The following is a 14,407-nucleotide window of genomic DNA, read 5'->3' on the forward strand; positions in this document are numbered from 1 at the left end:
TTATTTTAAATTATATTTGGTTTTTTTTTTTTTTTTTTTTTTTTTTTTGAGACAGAGTCTTACTGTGTTGCCCAGGATGGAGTGCAATGGTATGATCTCAGCTCACTGCAGCCTCTGCCTCCTGAGTTCAAACAATTCTCATGCCTCAGCCTCCCGAGTAGCTGGGACTACAGGCATGCACCACCATGCCTGGCTAATTTTTGTATTTTTAGTAGAGACAGGGTTTCACTATTTGGCCAGGCTGGTCTTGAACTCATGACCTCAGGTGATCTGCCTGCCTCAGCCTCCCAAAGTGCTGGGATGACAGGCATGAGCCACTGCGCCTGGCCTCTATTTAAAAAAAATTTTTTTTTGAGACGGAGTTTCGCTCTCATGGCTCAGGCTGGAGTGTAGCGGCGGGATCTCTGCTCACTGCAACCTCCACCTTCCGGTTTCAAGCGATTCTCCTGCCTCAGCCTCCCAGGTAGCTGGGACTACAGGCGCCCGCCACCATGCCTGGCTAATTTTTGTATTTTTAGTAGAGACAGGGTTTCACCATGTTGGCCAGGCTGGTCTCAAACTCCTGACCTCGTGATCAGCCCGCAGAGTTCACTCTAAGTATATAGTTGGGTATAATGTTTGGGTATGTACCTTTTCAAAGTTTTTTTAGATGTTTGATATGTATAGCTAAATATTTTCATGTCAGTAAATTTGCTCATAAATCATAATTTTTAATGGCTACAATTGAATCCCATTATGTTGTTGAACTATAATTTAACCAATCCCTATAGTGGTTCTGGTTGGGTATTTGTACTTTTGACATTATGATGAGGATCTTTGGACATATCTTTGCATACTTGTCCATTACTTCCTAAGATAAATTCCTAGAGGTATAATTGCTAATTCAAATAGTATGAACATTTTCAAAGGCTTTTCATATGTATTTCCAAATTTCTCTCCAAAAAGGTGTTCCAGTTCACTCTGCCAGCATGTGTGAGTTTGTGTCCCATATTCTAATACCATTCTTTTTTTAATAGTGGTCTGATTTATGAAAAATGTTATCTATGAAAATATTTCCTTAGTTAATAATGTTGTTTCCCCATGTTGGTTGACCATTGGTATTTTGTAAATTTCCTGTTCATATATTTTGTTCATTTTCAAAAATTGATATGGCCCCTTCATTCGTTTGAAAGAATTATACATTAGGAGTATTAACTGTTTCCACATATTTTGCAGATATTTCTCCTAAATCTGTTAATGTTGAAAACTACTGGTTTGATCATAAATTTGTATATTAAATTTTTACCATCAGTATGAAATTCAGTAAGGTAGAGTTATGGAGATAGAGTCTACTGCTGAAAACACAGTCTGTATAGTATGATACAGTGACCCAATGTTGTTCTTTTTGTTAACAGGTAAGAAAAGAAGTTTTTATTTTATGTTTTCTCAAATTCCTTTGGAGTAGAAGTGTTTTATCTTCATTCCTCAAGGCACCAAGCCTAATGCCATTGACCCCTTAAGAATTCATTTTTGAATTGTCTGAGACTTTTATTGACTTAATAATATCTTTAGTATTCATTCTTACAAGTTAACTTAGTTACCTGGATCTTTGTTTAGAATCCTGGTTTCTTCTTTTTCTGAGGAGCAGCTGAACCGTTATGAAATGTATCGCCGCTCAGCTTTCCCTAAGGCAGCAATCAAAAGGGTAAGGATGGACCACCACACTTCATCTCCATCATGTTTTAGAACTGAACTCAAGAGCCATGTCCATTGGCATTTGAAGTGAGGTGTTAGACAAGTCAGTGGATTATTTAGGTGGGGAAAAAAAAATGCACCTCAATTATCTTACTTTTCCTGTGAATTATTTGGTACTGTGTTCCAAAGCCCGTCTTTGACTATTGTAGTCATGGAGTCTTTCTCTTTCTTTCAAGCTGATCCAGTCCATCACTGGCACCTCTGTCTCTCAGAATGTTGTTATTGCTATGTCTGGTATTTCCAAGGTTTTCGTCGGGGAGGTGGTAGAAGAAGGTGAGTAGTGTTGGTTACAAATACGGGATTGTACCTGTGGTGGTCTTATTTTTAAGAATATCTATACAAAGGAGCTTATTAAAGGACCTGTGGGAGTTCTCATTTGCATTTGAAGTTGACCAAGTGGGGAGCCCTGTATTCAGGAGAACATGACCATTATTCCTTGCAAGTTTCAATAACAGATGGCAAGGAACCATCTGGGAAATCCCCTCCCTGATTCCTTTCTCAGCCCAGGGTGACAGAAGTAGACTTTGTATTTTCTGCAGTGGACTTTGCTCATTTCTGCTGCCAAAAGTAAAGATACAAGAAAAGCAATCACAGGGCTGACCTATGTGGGATGGTTAGTTGTCCCTAATGTTGTGATCCCTGGGAACTGCCTGCCCCCTTTATTGAGTAAAAAGCCTGGCTGTTTCCCATTGCTACTCTGACTGGTGAAATCTTTTTTTTTTTTTTTTTAATTTATTTTTTTAAGCAGGAGATAGATACTTTTAAATTATCATTTTTTGAGACAGGGTTTCGCTCTGTCACCCAGGCTGGAGTGCAGTGGTGTGATCTTTATTTTTTCTTTTAATACTTTTTACGTTTCCTTTTACAAATCAGAAATTTAGATGGTGTACAAAATGAGATGGTAACAGTGGTGTGATCATAGCTCACTACAACCTCAAACTCCTAGGCTCAAAGGATCCTCCTGCCTCAGCCTCCCAAGTAGCTGGGACCGTAGACATGCACTACCACACCTGGCTAATTTTTATTTTTATATAGTTATTTGGGACAGGGTCTCACTCTGTTACCCAGGCTAGAGTGCCTTGATCATGCGATCACAGCTTACTGCAACAGTGAGCTCCTGGACTCAGGTGATTCTCCTGCCTCAGCCTGAGTAGTTGAGACCATAGGTGCACACCACTACCCCTGGCTAATTTTCAAATTTTTTTGTAGAGACAAGGTTTTGCCATGTTGCCCAGGTTGGTCTCAAACTCCTGGGCTCAAGCAATCCTCCCACCTTGGCCTCCCTAACTGCTGGGATTACAGGCATGAGCCACAGCATATGGCCTATAGGAAATATATTTTAAACTGTTGTCTATGATAAAGCCTGTTATGAGATGTTATACTAAAACATCTTCTCTTAAAAGGAAAATGTTTTGGTTTATTTCCTTAGCAAGCTTAAGAAAAGTTAACGAGAATTACAGGACTTAAAAGGATTATGTGATTAGTAAATTATTGTATGATAATCAGACTTTCTACTTACCCTCTGTTTAGCACTGGATGTATGTGAGAAGTGGGGAGAAATGCCACCACTACAACCCAAACATATGAGGGAAGCCGTTAGAAGGTTAAAGTCAAAGGGACAGATCCCTAACTCGAAGCACAAAAAAATCATCTTCTTCTAGACCAAAGTCTAGAAAGGCCTATATTACTGACGGAAGAAGTATTGGTTCCAGACTTCCTAGAAGACTGTCTGCACTGGTGCTTTAGTATCTCAGGCCTCCCAGGATTCCATGATGATTTTAACATCTTTCTCAAAACTCTGATATTTATCACACCTAGAAACTATGTAGCCTGATTGATACTTGCCTTGACTAAATTTTGGGACCTCTTGGGGCATTTTGAAGTATTTAACTGTCTTGGCCCGCTGGAAGAAGATGTATGGGCCATAGGCATCTTCTGGACAGGGGAACTGCTTTCAGAGAGAAAACCTTTCCAAGAGAGTTTTGTTTTGTTTTGAGATAGGGTCTTGCTCTGTCACCTAGGCTGGAGTTCAGCGGCATGACTGCAGCCTTGAATTCCTGGACTTAAGTGACCCTCCCGCCCCAGTCTCCTGAGTAGCTAAGACTACAGGCACGCACTACTGTGCCCAGCTAACTTATTTTTATTTTTTATGGAGATAGGGTCTTGCTTTGTTGCCCAGGCTGGTCGTGAACTCCTGGCTTCAGGCAGTCCTCCTGCCTCAGCCTCCTCAAGTGTCGAGGGCTTGCATGGTTTCACATTGAAGTCTGAAGTTGCTGAGACTCAGGCTGTTTCTTACATCTGGTTTTGAGTAGATGAAACAACCAGAAACTTACTTGTATACTCCGCCATGAAGGGTGCGGCAATGGCAGCAATAGCGGAGTAACTGGTGCTTGTAAACATTTAAGATTCTCCTGTGGATTCTCACCAGAGTGATCATTAAACTGTTTTCCAACTTGCCCTAGGTGTATTCATTTTCTGTCTAGCTGGTTGGAATGGGAAGTTGGTCATTCTTTTTTGGTGTTCCAATACAACTGGTTTTGGCTATTTTGTGAAAATTTGAGCCCTTTTTCTAGTAGAACCATTAAACTCTTATCTCATAAAAGAGTACTTCAAGCACTGTTAAAAACAGTGTAATAATCTTCTCCCCCTAAGAGTGAAACGAAAATAAACAATATAAAAGCCCATATATTTCAGATTCTTATCAACAGATACACGACAACCATTATGGTTTAATACATTTAATTTGTTTTTCAGGTGGTTCACAGAACCAGTACACTCAAGGTTTGACTAGATATTGCAACATTAAAATTTCCCAATACTGACCAGGATTCTAGTTCATCAGATACATTCTCATTGTTTTCCTCAAATAGAGGTGAATGAAGTGACCTTTTTTGACAGTGATTAGCAGTAATAAGGCCACGATATGTAATTGGCAATCCCCAAGAATTCTTTCCTGTCTACCATTCAGTGTCATAGGGAGAAGGATTTTGAAGCTGTTCTCTTGTGAAGCTTTCCTGAGCATGTCTTAGTAAAGATTCTAATTCTGTTTAGCACCCTCAGTGGGGGAAACTGAATTAGATACTAAAAGTATCTTACATTAAAACCCATGGCTTTAAACATGTACTTAGCCAATGGAGAAGACACTTCAGTGGGGCATTCCACAAAGAAATGCTTTAAGACTCAGGCTACATCTTGAACAAAAATTAATAAACTGACAAAAAAGATACTCTCTCAGCTCTAACAGGAATCTTTTTAGAAGTCGTAGGAACTATATCTATGGCAGTTAGAGATACTGAACAAGGCTGAAACTTAATAAATAACAAGTGAGGAAGATCAAATCCCAAGTCTGGCCACTTAGCAAAGCCTCACTGTTAAAGGTGATCCAGGAGTGTTTCCCCTTGTGCCATGGGGAAAATAATCCCCATTCAATAGCTACTACCGATACCTACCCAGAGGTGCACGGGAATATTCCTATTCTGACAGAAGGTAGGGGAGCAACTAGGTAAAGGCCTTAGTCTCTGAAAGGATAGTCTTCACACCAGTTTCTCTCTGAAACCCTTAGTAATGACTATGACAAATCATGAGGCAGTGACACACCTTTTACTGTTCTCAAATAACAAGATGTCATCGAACTAACTTGTGTACCAAAGTTCAGTTGTTTCCATAGTTTTATGATCTTACTATAACTGATTTTAGAAGTTTAGGCAAATATTAAATAAGAGAAAAAAAAAAAGCGAGGGTAAAGGTTTGGAATGAAAAGTTCCCATATTACTATGGCAGTATTTCAAACTACCTTCTTTCCACTACCACCCATCCCCCAACCCCTGTTTACCACTAAGGGAAAAGTAATCTGAGTTAAATGGAAGCATTTAAGTTACAGGGGTATGTGAGGGGTGGTGTTTATCCCTTGTATATTCCATACACGGGAGCCATTCCTTTCAGAACCATAAAAAGTGGACATAAAGGCTGAAGCCCATGGCAAAATGAGGGTCAGATGAAATGTATGGTAAAGAGCAGCCATCATGTGAATAGAACCCACCTGTTTTATATCAGGAAAACCAGGTTAATTATTCCAGTGAGTTGAAAACAGAATTTGGGATTGATAGCCATCCTTGCAGCCCAGTTAAAGAAAGGATTTAAACTCTAGTCCATACACACTAAAGCATATACCCAGCACATGCATGTAAACAGGAAATGTAGACATCACAGATAATACATAGTTGTAAATGCTTCACAGCTGAATTGGTAATGTGCAGTGGCTGAAGTCTTTGAGGGACAGTGGTGCTATCTCTCCAAACATTTTCTTGAGGTATTGTTATTTCTTATTCCAAGTCTTGTAGCTCTAAGGCAGAAATCATAAGCAGTCCAAAAGGGCTGACACTGCTTTTTCCTTGCATATTTTCCTTTATACTTATCCTGAGGACTACCACCACTTCACATTTCTTCATTATGAACAGGAATATGAAATTAGGCAAGCTGATTTTTACTGAAATCCCATGGGATAATAACCCCTATCACATTTCCTGAGGGAGAATTTCAAGACACAATGGCCAAAGCTGCCACATAAGGAAAGCCAGAATTTTTTTTTTTTTTTTTTTTTTTTGAGACGGAGCCTCGCTCAGCCGCCCAGGCTGGAGTGCTGTGGCCGGGTTGCAGCTCGCTGCAAGCTCCGCCTCCCGGGTTCACGTCATTCTCCTGCCTCAGCCTCCCGAGTAGCTGGGACTACAGGCGCCCGCCACCTCGCCTGGCTAATTTTTTTGTATTTTTTAGTAGAGACGCGGTTTCACAGTGTTAGCCAGGATGGTATCAATCTCCTGACCTCGTGATCCGCCCGTCTCGGCCTCCCAAAATGCTGGGATTACAGGCTTGAGCCACCGTGCCCGGCCGGAAAGCCAGAAATTCTAAGACTCCATTTGTCACATGGACAAGAGCTCTGGACTCCTTTAGAGAGCCAGAGACCTAACTGAGCTCCAGCCATTAAGAGGCTGGGCTTGGTACTTACTGGATATGTTTTTACTCCCTGCCCACAAGCACAAGTGTAGGTAAAAGTATACCAAGAAATGCCTATTCGACATTTTCTTTGCATGGAGGGATGCCAGAGGTATATGGTGGGTGAGGGGAGGAAAGGATAAGAGAATCAGAATATGATTTTAAACCAATTCAGGTGAGCCTAAGGTGGAATAATTATGTTTTCCAGCTACCAGATCTCCTTCCTCGCCCTTCAAGAACATTAGAGATGCCATACTTAAGACCAGTGATCCATTCAGATCAACATTCTGCCTTTGAAAGAGGCACTAAGGAGTAGTTTGTCAAGGGACACAGTTACCCTCTCAGTTGTATATTACCAAGTAGCCCTACTTTTCTCTAATTCCTTGTAGAAGGCTGTCATGCAAGGATTCCTCATAAACCTGCACCCATGTATAGTGTCTGCTGGCATCACTTCTTAGACAATGAGCTCCTTACATTTCTGATTTGCTATGAGAAGTGCTTTCTTTACTAAGGCTATGAGCTAGAGCCCTAGAGTTAGTAGTACAGGACCAGGTCCTTGCTCTTGATTGGATATTTAATCTAACTCCCCTCTGCTTTCATCTTTGCAGGATAGAGTCTATATTTTAAAGATGTGTCTTCATATGGATATACCTCCACCCCCTGATAATTTTGGCTGTTCTCTGGACCTTCCCTCCCTTCATCATGTATCTTGTAAATAAGGTCACTAGAAACACAGATAATTCGATCAAGACATATCCATGGTTTTGTATAAAGCTCTGTTCTCTGTTATCTCCAAAAGCCCTTCCTGATGATGCCCACAGGCCAATTACGCTTTTGGCCACAGCAGCTTGTTGATCTCTCCTCCCCCTCAGCAATGCTTCAGTTTCTTCCCTGAGTTCTAACAGTGTTCAGGTATATCAGTTGATAATTCTTCCATAAATACATTTCCTTATATTATGTTGAACCTCACCTGTCAGTTTTCTGAGTATTCTCAGCCCTGCTTATTGTAACCCTTCTGTGGTTTTGTGTTTTTTTGTTTGTTTGTTCTGAGATGGAGTCTCACTGTTGCCAGGCTGGAGTATAGTGGCGTGATCTCAGCTCACTGCAACCTCTGCCTCCCGGGTTCAAGTGATTCTCCCGCTTCAGCCTCTCGAATAGCTGGAACTACAGGCACCTGCCACCATGCCCAGCTAATTTTTGTATTTTTAGTGGAGATGGGGTTTCACCATGTTAGCCAGGATGGTCTCGATCTCCTGAATTTGTGATCTCCCCGCCTCAGCCTCCCAAAGTGCTGGGATTACAGACGTGAGCCACCGCGCACAGCTGGCTTTGTATTTTTTAAACCTCTTCTAGTCTACCTTTCACTGCCTGGAAGTAGTGACATTTGATTTCACTGTAAAATCCTACTTTTAGGTCATTTATAAAAATTTTAAATAAGGTTGAACCAAGCATCAAGCCTTAGGTAACTTCTCATTAGCATTTTCTCCAGAAAGATGTTTCTTTGTTCCTAAGTCTCTATTTCTTAAGCATGAAAAATTCCCACCATCCCATAGTAACTGGTGTTTCAAAAATTGCCTTAGTAAAGAAACTTAACAAAAGTCTGAATTGGGTCCTGTTCCTTGGTGAATACATTTTTTCTTTCTAGTCAAATGAAGTGTTGAGAGTGGGGAAGGAACAAAGAAATCTATGATTGGTTGTGATCTATTAGTTGTAAACACCACTGCAATTACATGTTTCTTTTTATCCTCATCAAACTAGAGTATGCAAGTCAAGCTTAATTTCCCATAAAAGAAACCTTTTCACTTTTCCTTCAATATGGAAAGGTGAATGGTCAAGACTTCAGCAACATCACTAAATTACTATTTTACCATCTTGCCAAGTAAAGGTAAGTTAACTGATGAACATCTGTCCAATTAACACAGCTTCAAGTGTATCACAGGGCAGTATGAATGAAGGGATAGAATTGGAGAAGAATTCAAAGGAAAGAAACAGGGTAATAGCTATTTTATAGGGCAGGGGGCAAAACCTAGCTGGGATGCAGGATTTTTGTTTTTTTAACTTGAGTCAAAATACATGATTTTGAAAAGCCACAGTGATGGAGGGAAGTGAGAGGCAACAGGCTGAGTTGTTTATGTAAAAGTTTAAAACACATTTTTAGCTCCCAGACCACCAAGTGCTGAGGAGAGAACTGGGAAGGTCACAGAGCTGGGAAAGCAGATGTGCCAAGGACCCCCGGGAGATGGAAGAGCCACTCAGCACAGCTGGGGAAGACAAGCAGGACTCCAGGTGGACAACAGGGGGCTCAGAAGCAAGCTCCCCCACTGACCCCTGGCATATCATGCCACCAACCTAGCTCAGAGTCAGAAAGTTTTTCTTGATTTAAATTTCAAATAAGTTGTATTACAGAGGGGAAAGATTAAATGACTGAGCCACTACTGTTGTTTACTTTCTACCATAGCATCACAATGATGAAAGTATAACAGAAAGGAAGCTTAACCTGGAAAAGTCTGATTGTGTTATCAGCCAAATTGATATGGGCTTGGTTCCTTTTCCCAAAAAGGCAGAGTCCAGGTCTCCCTTATTCTTGTGTCTCTCCTGCCCCCTTCTCCCACACTCCTCTGCTGGGCTATTTCCTGTTCCACTCCACTACCATGGCCAAAGCTCAGGCCAAGGACTTTACAGGTCTGCTATGGGAAGCTCTGGGACATGGAATCTTTGGTGGCTCTGTGGGTGACCGAGGAGGTGGGTACTTTTGCTTGTTCACACAGGCTTGTGAAGGAAGCAAATGTCCCTGCCATGAAACCATGAGGTGAAATGGCCCTACAGTGTTGAGAAGATTCCACCTAGTACACAGAGGGCCAAAAGGCTTTATACAGGCAAGACATGATGCTTGTGCCACACACAGGGCACACCCCAGTTTCCTGGGATACAGTCATGCCTTGCCCTTGTCCTCCATCCAAGTAAGAACAGCCAGTGGAAAGCACAAGTGAAGTGAGTGCTCCCCAGTCCCTCCGGCATCCGTAGTGACTTATTCAGCACTGGACAGTGCCCTCTGGCCTAGGTGGTGCTACTGCTGGTGATAGCCTCTCTCCTTGGCACAGATGGCTGAGCCACTGGTTTCAGAGCTCAAAGAAGGGGTTATATTTCCTAATCTCCTGAAGAAGTTTTTCTTTATCCTGGTTGGCATTGGCCAATGCTTGTTTAGTTTCTATAAGTTCTTTTTGTAGGATAGGCAGTTCTTTCACCTGAGGAACAATAAGTAGTTCACAGTTACATATGGTAATACCATCTTGCAACATCAGCCAAGAAAGGGAACAGGGAGAAAGAGTTCAAGGAGAAAAATCTACAAGTTAGGTCAATGATCAAGATGACCATTTATTTTCTAAGAGCTTGATTCCCTCTTCATAGTTCATTAGCAGGTGCAGTATGTTCTCAGCAACCATTCCTCTCCAGCTCCTGACATTTATCCTCTAGTCAGCACTTCTAGAAGCCGCTGCTAGGTGACAGGAACCCAAAACACCCACATGCAGGCAGCACATGCAACCTTTTTGCCCCCCAACCCTGGGTTTTACCAGCTTCGCAAGTATAGCCCCCAAGGGTTATGGGTAGGTACTGTTCTGTTAGGTCCTCACCTGCTGTTCAAAACCTCTCCTGTGGGCACCAAAACACCTGTTCTTTTGGGGCTGTCTCTTCTCACTTTTAAGTACTTCAGCTGATGGTTTGTCCTGAGCAGCAGCTAGAGGAAACAAGTAAAGGTTCTAAGTGACAAATTGCTGCCAACTCCCAAACAGTTCCTAGGTGTCACCTATTCACTTTTAGGAGAAAAAAGAGGCAGAGAAACCAACAGGCTGACAAGCCTGACTCACCGCCTATGTGGAACACACCATCATCACTCCTCTTCAGCACAACATGTTCCATGGCCAGAGTGATGGGGATGGGGCCTGGAGATGTTGGATAGATGGGAGGGATATCATCCTGCAGGAAAGAGGGAAACCACATGATGCCCCCCACCAGCTCAGAGCAATTTAACACAACCCATGCTCCCATCATTCAGCTTGAAACAGCTTTATGCCAGTTTCTCCATACATTCTTGGAAGGTTTAAGAGGCATAGCAGATTCTCCCATCTAGAGATGGTGAAACTGAGGATCAGATAACCTGATGGCTTCCACGTGGTAATGCTGCATGTCAAAGACAGGGTTAGGGTTACAGACAGGGTCTCCTCACCTGAACCCTGGCTTTTCTGATAGCAACACACATTTACGTACCACTATAACACTGACAGAGAATGCAAATGTGTATTAGTATTTCTTCACTTGATCCTCATCATATTGTACAGTGAAAAGGGAAGAGGTTAACAGGTGTCACTGCTTCCTTGCTTGACAAAGTCCAGGGCAAAAACCAGTGTGCCCTTACACTGGCAAAAACCAAAGGTTCCTCACACCTTTAGGGTGATGCTGGAGTTCAGAAGCTCAATCTGCATGGGGACTACCACTGGGATCTCCTCATCCTCCAAGAAGGGCCCCAGGCCACTGAGCACCGAAGTGAGCAGCTCGAGGTCACAGCCATGAAGCAATAAATGCAGGAAGCCATTTTGTGAGGCCAGGGGGGAATGAACAGCAGCTCCAGGCCCCACCTCAAAGCGAAGGCCCACAGCTGGCCTGATGTAGCCAGTCTTCAAAGCTGAGGATTCCTGAAAGCAGGTACCTTTGCGAAGAAAGACAAGAAAGACAACTAATTAACTGCCAGGGAGTCTTCCAAGCACTTTATACATCAATATTCATAATAACCCTATGTCAAAGGAATATCATCATTCTTATCTGACTGAACTAAGTCACAAAGAATAACTTGCCCATAATTACATAATTAGTAAGTAGCAAGGAGACGATCTGAACCCAGGCAGTCTGATTGCCAAGTCCATGGGCTTAGATACTTTGCTATAATGCTTTGCAAAGTGCAAGAGAGATTAAGGACTGGCCTTGTTATGAATGTGAAGCAGTGGGCTAATGGCCAAGGAAAAGCTCTTAAAACATAGGACCCCCAAACTCTACTAAATTTGAATGTCTCCTCCTTTCTCTAAGTCTTCGTTTTCTCATCTATCCCTCATAAAGCAAAGCGGGATCTATGCTAATCTCTCCAAAACTCCAAACAGAACAATCTCAGGTGTAGCCAAGGATCTTGTGGAACAACTTACACATTTATGGAACTGCAAATTGGTGCAAACATTTTGCAAAACAATTTGGTATTATCTAGTAAAGTTGAAGTTGTGCCTACCCTAATGATCTAGAAATTATATTGTCAGAAATACAACCCTTGTGAAACTCTCAAACATATATTCCAAGAGACATGTACAAGGATGTTCACAGCAACCCTATTTGAAATTGGGGGGGGAAAAAAAAAAAAAAACTAGAAACAACCCAAATGTCTGTCCAGAATAGAATAAAAAAGTAAACAGGATAATGGGTACAGGGATATTTTGGGGGTGATGGAAATGTTCTAAAATTGGGTTGTGGTGGTTTCACAATTATAAAACTGTACACTTAAAATGAGTGAATTTTATGCTATGCAAATCATACTTCAGTAAAGCTGTTTTCAAAAAGCAAACTGTGCTGTGCACAGTGGCTCATGCCTGTAATCCTAAGACTTTGGGAGGCTGAGGTGGGTGGATCACTTGAGTTCAAGAGTTCAAGACCATCCTGGGCAACATGGTGAAACTCGTGTAAAAATACAAAAAAAATAAGTCAGGCGTGGTGGCGGGCGCCTGTAGTCCCAGCTACTGAGGAGGCTGAGGCACGAGAATCACTTGAACCCGGGAGGCGAAGGTTGCAGTGAGCTGAGGTCACAACCACTGCACTCCAGCCTGTGCAACCCAGTGAGACTCTGCCTCAAAAAAAAAAAAAAAAAAAAGTGTATGTATACAATAACATTATATAGTAATGAAAAATGAATGAATTATAGCTAACTCAACAACCTAGAGGAATTTATAAGAGTATCACATTACTTGAAAGACGCAAATCACAAAAATAGTACAATCTATTATTCCATTCAGAAAAATATGAAAAAAGCTAAATAACACATTAATATAAACAAGCGTACAAATTATAAAGTAAAGCAAGATAACAATGAATACAAATTCAGGATAGTGATTACCTATGACAGGTAAGGGACAGAAGGAGGTTCAGGAGAGGGACTCCCAGAGACTTCAAAGGTAATGGTACTGTTGTATTAATTAGACTAGGTGATAGGGCTGGGCATGGTGGCTCAGGCCTGTAATTCCAGCACTTTGGGAGGCTGAGGTGGACGGATCACTTGAGGCCGGGAGTTTGAGACCAGCCTGGTCAACATGGTAAAACCCCATCTCTACTGAAAATACAAAAATTAGCTGGGTGTGGTGGTGCTTGCCTGTATTCCCAGCTACTCAGGAGGCTGAGGCAAGAGAATTGCCTGAACCCGGGAGGCAAAGGTTGCAGTGCGTTGAATTTGTGCCACTGCACTCCAGCCTGGGCAACACAGCAAGACTGTGTCTCACAAAAAATTTAAAAACAATAAAACAAACTAGGTGGTGGGTACACGGGTTCATTGTATTGTTATTATTTTATGCCTTACATATAAGTGTTCTTCAGTATCTACTCAATATTTTATTTTTTTTTTAAGAGATAGGGTCTCACTCTAGCCCAGGCTAGAGTGCAGTGGTGCAATTATAGCTCACTGTAGTCTCAAACTTCTAGACTCACGTGATCCACTCACCTCAGCCTCCCAAGCAGCTAGAACTATAGGCATGCACCGCCACACCCAGCTAATTTTTTTTTTTTTTTTTAAAGACAGAGTCTCGCTCTCTCACCCAGGCTAGAGTGCAGTGACGCGATCTCGGCTCACTGCAACCTCCACCTCCCAAGTAACTGGGATTATGGGTGCCTGCCACCACGCCCAGCTAATTTTTTTGTATTTTAGTAGAGATGAGGTTTTACCATGTTGACCAGGGTGGTTTCAAATTCCTGACCTCAAGTGATCCACCTGCCTCAGCCTCCCAAAGTGCTAGGATTACAGGCGTGAGCCACCATGCCCGGCCTGTATTTTTTGTAGAGATGAGGTCTTACTATGTTGCTCAGGCTGGTTTCCCGCCTCAGCTTCCCAGTGTGCTGGGATTACAGGCATGAGCCACCATGCCCAGCCTAAAAAAAATACATACATATATATATATATATTTTGAGACAGAGTTTCACTGTGGTCACCCAGGCTGCAATGCAATGGCACGATCTCAGCTCACTACCACCTCCACCTCCCGGGTTCAAGCAATTCTCCTGCCTCAGCCTCCCAAGTAGCTAGAATTACAGGCGCCCACCACCACGTCCAGCTAATTTTTATATTTTAGTAAAGATAGGGTTTCACCATGTTGGCCAGGCTGGTCTCAAACTCCTGACCTCAGGTGGTCCACCCACCTCAGCCTCCCAAAGTGCTGGGATTACAGGCATGAGCCACCATACCCAGCCAATAATTTTAAATGAAGTATGTAACATAAGCCCAGATTTTTCCTGTCATCTTTTATAAATAATAATTCACACCAAAGGACTGAATCTGAATGACAGAAGTTCCCTGATCAGATAGTTTTATGTTAAGAGATACACAAATGAAGTGGACGCTGTCCTCATGTATAAGCTCTAGGAGTACCTGGAAGTGAAGATGGAG

The 14,407-nt window shown here is 42.2% G+C and overlaps 2 protein-coding genes across 7 annotated transcripts in view; one reads left to right on the plus strand and one right to left on the minus strand.

Annotated features, from left to right (window-relative positions):
* The window catches only part of TAF11 (TATA-box binding protein associated factor 11), a 15,997-nt gene extending 8,179 nt beyond the window's left edge, over positions 1-7,818 (plus strand). The window contains exons 3-6 of one of the 4 annotated variants that reach the window (XM_017853623.1): positions 946-972; positions 1,597-1,684; positions 1,911-2,007; positions 7,332-7,818. In XM_017853623.1, the coding sequence (XP_017709112.1) occupies positions 946-972; positions 1,597-1,684; positions 1,911-2,007; positions 7,332-7,336 (217 nt within the window). In that variant the 3' untranslated portion in view covers positions 7,337-7,818. Of the gene's footprint in view, positions 1-945; positions 973-1,596; positions 1,685-1,910; positions 2,008-3,264; positions 4,192-7,331 lie in introns of those variants that run through there. The other 3 variants (XM_017853621.1, XM_017853622.1, XM_017853624.1) reach the window with 3 other exon arrangements.
* A 1,752-nt stretch (positions 7,819-9,570) lies between these two features.
* Positions 9,571-14,407, minus strand: part of BLTP3A (bridge-like lipid transfer protein family member 3A) — a 77,869-nt gene continuing 73,032 nt past the window's right edge. For all 3 annotated transcript variants that reach the window (XM_017853625.1, XM_017853626.1, XM_017853627.1), the window contains exons 18-21: positions 11,166-11,428; positions 10,590-10,698; positions 10,356-10,459; positions 9,571-9,968 (exon numbers count right to left, since the gene is read on the minus strand). In XM_017853625.1, the coding sequence (XP_017709114.1) occupies positions 9,843-9,968; positions 10,356-10,459; positions 10,590-10,698; positions 11,166-11,428 (602 nt within the window). In that variant the 3' untranslated portion in view covers positions 9,571-9,842. The remainder of the gene's footprint in view (positions 9,969-10,355; positions 10,460-10,589; positions 10,699-11,165; positions 11,429-14,407) is intronic.

This window comes from Rhinopithecus bieti, unplaced genomic scaffold (genome assembly GCF_001698545.2).
Source record: "Rhinopithecus bieti isolate Rb0 unplaced genomic scaffold, ASM169854v2 scaffold_36553, whole genome shotgun sequence".
Taxonomy (NCBI): domain Eukaryota; kingdom Metazoa; phylum Chordata; class Mammalia; order Primates; family Cercopithecidae; genus Rhinopithecus; species Rhinopithecus bieti.